Below are 4,750 nucleotides of genomic sequence, written 5' to 3'. Positions count from 1 at the left end.
AACAATAAGATTACTAACATTGTGTATTAATGTGAAAGGCTTATACAGTCCTACACTACTATATAGACATGAAACAAGAATATTCGAAAGAGTGCACTCAAGTGCATGTCAGTGGTGCAAAAGAACAGAATGGTGGTTGTCTCATGCAAGAACTGGAGTCTTCAAGTCGAGATGAGAAGAACTTGTGCTTGGAGCATTATGAATGATAAACACAATTTTTGCATGGGTTTTGATGTTTATTGTATATTTTTGTAACATATGTATTGTCTCTCACCTAGTAAAACCCATTTTTAAATCCATTAATGACCTTAATTAGAATACTTTAACTTAGAATGACTTTAAAAATCTGGATTAAATCTTCCCAACAAGAAGTGTTACATTGATGACATTGTCCAGTTTGGTGTAAGCCTAGGTAAACACCAGAGTTTATAGTGAACAGTGAAAACTATTGTACAGGTTTGATTGCTCCTTGGGAAAGCAATTGAGATATTGAAAATTCAATCAAATTAAACACTCTAAAATCTCTTTGTATTCTCTCTTTCTTTATTTCACCCTTTACATTCTGGATCCGGATCCTCTACTGCCAAGCTGCTCGGCAGGATCGTGCTGCCCAGACACGGTGCTGCACTCAATGACCGCCTTACCCCTACTCGGGCAAGGCATTTAGGCAGGGATAAGGCGGACATTGCGCGCAACACCGCGTCTGGGCAACACGGTCTTGCCGAGCAGCTCGGCAGTAGAAGATCCAAATTGTTACATTCTTGAGCCTAGACGAGTGTTTAAAAATCCCTTTGCTTTTGCGTTTATTTTGGTGCATGTTTTTGAACCTCTGAGTTTTATTCTTCAAAAGTTCTAAACTCCTATTTCACCCCTTCTTGGGAGATCTTTCAATCCTAACAATGGTTATGTGGGATTTTGTTTTTTGCTTTTTATACATTTCTTTTTATAAAGGGAAAATCTATATGTCACTTTGAGTCTTGAGCAATTTTCCTTACTTAATTTGAGCTGAAATTTGACCATTGAAATATATTTGGGGTCCTCTATCAAATGAACTAACCTATGCATTGCCAAGCCGTAAATAGTGAAGCAGTATACTTCACTAGGCATAGTGATGCCTAAAATTACCTATTAATAAATTATAACTTTTTTATATGGGTTTTGCTTGGTGTAACCATGGTTTGTTACACCGAGCCTGTCACGATGACAACTTTATACCATGATGATTTTTCATGTGGAACATGCATCATCTGCACGTACATCTTAGAGTCAATCACATGTTTATTTTGTTTTCATAAATACCCTTCTTCCCCTTGTAAATGACAAAAATAGGATAGGTGGTTGCCTCTCACATGTATTTGCATCTACAGGTACGTACGCGTAGAGAAACCGAACTCGATCATTTGTGTGAGGGATGTGTCTACGAAACTGTAAATGATTTTGGGTTATTATTTTGGACTAAGTTTCCCTCGACCACCCGATAAATGTAAAAGGTTCATAAACCCCTCCTAGATTGTATTCTCCAAAATACCCTCTGATACCACTCTCCGTGCTTGGTTGATGGAAAGCTCCGTCCCATTTTTTTTTACTTGTTCCTAGGGTGTAAAGGCATTCCTTCTATTTAATGATGGTAGTTTTCAAACTCTGGCCATGGTTTACTTGTTAACGGCTTCGGATATGCTCGGGAGCCAGTTTAAGAAGCTAATTACAACTCAGCCCATTATTAACGGCTTCACGCATCACAGGGTTTTGGGTTTTAAATTCCTAGAAAACAACTTCTTGGAAGCTAGTACCCAACGGTAAGTTACATTAAGAAGATACATGAAATCAATCTAAACCATTAATTACTAAATATCTAATGGTCAGAATTAATTATCACATCATCAAAAAATCCATAAAACCTTTGACAGTAAACACTGAGATGTAAATATTAGGGCTTCCCGGTGCAGCCACATTGAATGCTACGCGGTTTTGTAAAGGCAGAAGAGTGGGTGGGGCCTTAAGCATTGCTGTGTTTTGCAAACCCTAGAGTAATTGCTCTTGCTGTCCTCTTTTTTGACTCTTTAGAAACCCCTTTACCTTCCTGGGGTCAGCGTTCAATGACTCATTAATCACTTCTATATATATAGAGAGACTAAGAAACCATTGTCTTGGATTCTTTCTTGTCACAAAACACAGAAGAAGAAGAGAAGAAAGGAAACACTAAAAAGGGTGATATGGGTAGACCACCTTGCTGTGATAAAGTTGGTGTTAAGAAAGGACCTTGGACTCCTGAAGAAGATATCATCTTGGTTTCTTATATCCAAGAACATGGCCCTGGGAATTGGAGATCTATTCCTTCTAATACTGGTACAAATTTTGTATATATTTTTTCAAGTCCTTCTCTTTCTTTAGTTTTTCATCTTTCTTTAGGTTGGTAGATTATTAAAGTGACCCATTTTCTGTTTTGGGTTTTGTCAGGTTTGCTTAGATGCAGTAAGAGTTGCAGGCTTAGATGGACTAACTACCTAAGGCCAGGGATCAAACGTGGAAACTTCACTGAACATGAAGAGAAGATGATAATCCACCTTCAAGCTCTTTTGGGCAATAGGTAATTCCATCATCTCTCTTGTTTTTTTTTATTTATTTATTTGGGGTTCATCTCTTAGATTAGACTTTTTTTATGAAATTAATAGAGAGTACTGATTTGGGTGTAGATGGGCTGCCATAGCTTCTTACCTTCCACAAAGAACAGATAATGATATCAAGAATTACTGGAATACCCATTTAAAAAAGAAGCTTAAGAAGCTTCAAACAGGTCTTGATGGCAAAAACAGAGATGGGTTTTCAAGTTCACAGCAAATCTCCAAAGGTCAGTGGGAGAGAAGGCTTCAAACTGATATTAACATGGCTAGACAAGCTTTATGTGAAGCCTTGTCTTTGGAAGAGAAGCCAAGCAATTTGGGTGACTTGAAAGCTTCCAATGGCTATTATTCTTACATGAAACCAACTCAGACATCAACATATGCATCAAGCACAGAGAACATATCAAGATTGCTTCAAGGTTGGATGAAAAATTCAACAAAATCTTCTAAAACTACCTCAGAGACTACTCAGAATTCCTCCACAAATGTGGGTGGAACTGATTCTACTTCTAGTCAAGGTACCCCAAGTGCTGCTAACAATGACACTGTTTCACCTGATTCTTTGGAATCACTGTTTGGAGATGTCTCTCAATCTGTTTCTCCGGATGATACAGTCAATTTCTTCCAATATGAAAGCAAGCCAATTCTGGGAAGTGAAGCTTCTCTTTCTTTGCTTGAGAAATGGTTGTTGGGTGAAGGTTCTGCTCATGGACATGAAGAGGATCTGATGGAGGCTTCACTACGTGACACAGCAGAATTGTTTTGAAGTGCTTCCTTTTTCCTTTTTTGGGAATTATAACTTGGAATTCTTCTTGTTTGTTTAATTTTCCTTTGTTTCCTTATTTAGTTTAGACCTTGAACTGATTGATTGAGTTGTGCTGTGACCTAATAGGCAGAGTTCTTCCTTCATCAAAGAAAAAAAAAAGTGTAAATTACAGTAACATCTACGTCAATTAATTATGTTATATCTATTTCTTAAGAATAAACTCTGTCCTGATCTACTTTGAATGTTTCATATTAATATCTGCAATAGGGGTTTTTTTTTGTAGTACTTTGTGTACATAGCTAGCTTAAATTGGGATTCAATAATTAGGATCTTTATATAAAAGGTAAAACTAGGATTTAGAAAAAATTTAGGCTGCGTTCGGTATGTATTCTAGGTTGATTTTGCATTTTTGGATGATAAAACTAGTTATTTTTATCTTACAAGAATGCAAAATCGACCTAGAATGTATTCTAAGAATACATACCAAACACATCCTTAGATCTATAGAAAAATGAAATTTTGAGAAAAGAGAATCTAGAACCGAAGTACTAAACGGTTCAAAGGCATGAATTCACTAATGGCTTCTTATCAATTACCTAGGCATTTGTTCTGTCATGTGTGTAAGCCATGTTAATTGAATTCAAGTTTGACATAATTGACATCAGTAAATAAATGATGCCACGTGATAATAAAAGAGGATTTTTGACTTTTTCCTTTTCATCCTGCAAACTTCTGCGTGCACGGCAGGCATAGGGATGGAGAAAGTCAACTCACTAAGGCAATTAAGCATGTTGAAGTTTGAATCAAGAACCTAAGATAGGTTTTGATAGGTTTCCTTAATCATCATACTTCAAAAAAAAATAAAAAAATAAAAAAATCAGAACATATAATGATGCAAAAAAGAATGAAAATCTCGAATACAAGGTCTATGATGAGGTGAGATCTATTTCACTATTAATGGAGAATAGAGTTACAGTCATTTCTCATCACACCCCTCTCAAATTGATTACAAGGAAAGAATCTTCACTACAAATTTATTACTAAAATACCCTGTTACATGCCTAATGGGGCCCATTTTAGTGTATAACCATTAGATTGGGCTAGCCTAGTATATGATAGGTTAAAGGATTTGATTTAATACGTTCCATCAGCTTCGGAGTTTTTAGCATATCTGTCAAGTACTTAACATTTGGTATCAGAGTTGGGCACTATGTCATGGGTTCGAGTCATGGAAAAGGCTACTTAAGAGAGGGTTACCTAGAATAGAGTGAATGCCGTTAAGAAAGGGCTACCTACCGCTAGGTAAAAAATCCTGGAGCAGAGTGGAGCCGTTTGGAAAGAACTACCTACCACCAGAGTGAAA

General features: G+C 36.7%; 1 protein-coding gene across 1 annotated transcript; it reads left to right on the top strand.

Annotated features, from left to right (window-relative positions):
* The first annotated feature begins 2,175 nt into the window (after positions 1 to 2,175).
* On the top strand, positions 2,176 to 3,466 carry LOC122670600 (myb-related protein 306-like). Its single transcript, XM_043867542.1, has 3 exons — positions 2,176 to 2,346; positions 2,458 to 2,587; positions 2,694 to 3,466. The coding sequence occupies exons 1-3, from the start codon at positions 2,214 to 2,216 to the stop codon at positions 3,385 to 3,387; spliced, it is 957 nt and encodes a 318-aa protein (XP_043723477.1). The 5' UTR covers positions 2,176 to 2,213; the 3' UTR covers positions 3,388 to 3,466.
* The last annotated feature ends 1,284 nt before the right edge of the window (positions 3,467 to 4,750 follow it).

The sequence above is a fragment of the Telopea speciosissima genome, chromosome 8 (genome assembly GCF_018873765.1).
Source record: "Telopea speciosissima isolate NSW1024214 ecotype Mountain lineage chromosome 8, Tspe_v1, whole genome shotgun sequence".
NCBI classification, from domain to species: domain Eukaryota; kingdom Viridiplantae; phylum Streptophyta; class Magnoliopsida; order Proteales; family Proteaceae; genus Telopea; species Telopea speciosissima.
Note: the sequence above shows the minus strand (reverse complement) of the source record. Positions and strands in the feature narration are given on the sequence as shown.

Bases quoted from the DNA above. Each gene is read 5' to 3' on its own strand.
- LOC122670600 (XM_043867542.1), top strand. From the start codon at position 2,214: ATGGGTAGACCACCTTGCTGTGATAAAGTTGGTGTTAAGAAAGGACCT. The intron at 2,347-2,457 runs GTACAAATTTTG...GGGTTTTGTCAG, and splicing joins ATCTATTCCTTCTAATACTG to GTTTGCTTAGATGCAGTAAG. The intron at 2,588-2,693 runs GTAATTCCATCA...ATTTGGGTGTAG, and splicing joins CAAGCTCTTTTGGGCAATAG to ATGGGCTGCCATAGCTTCTT.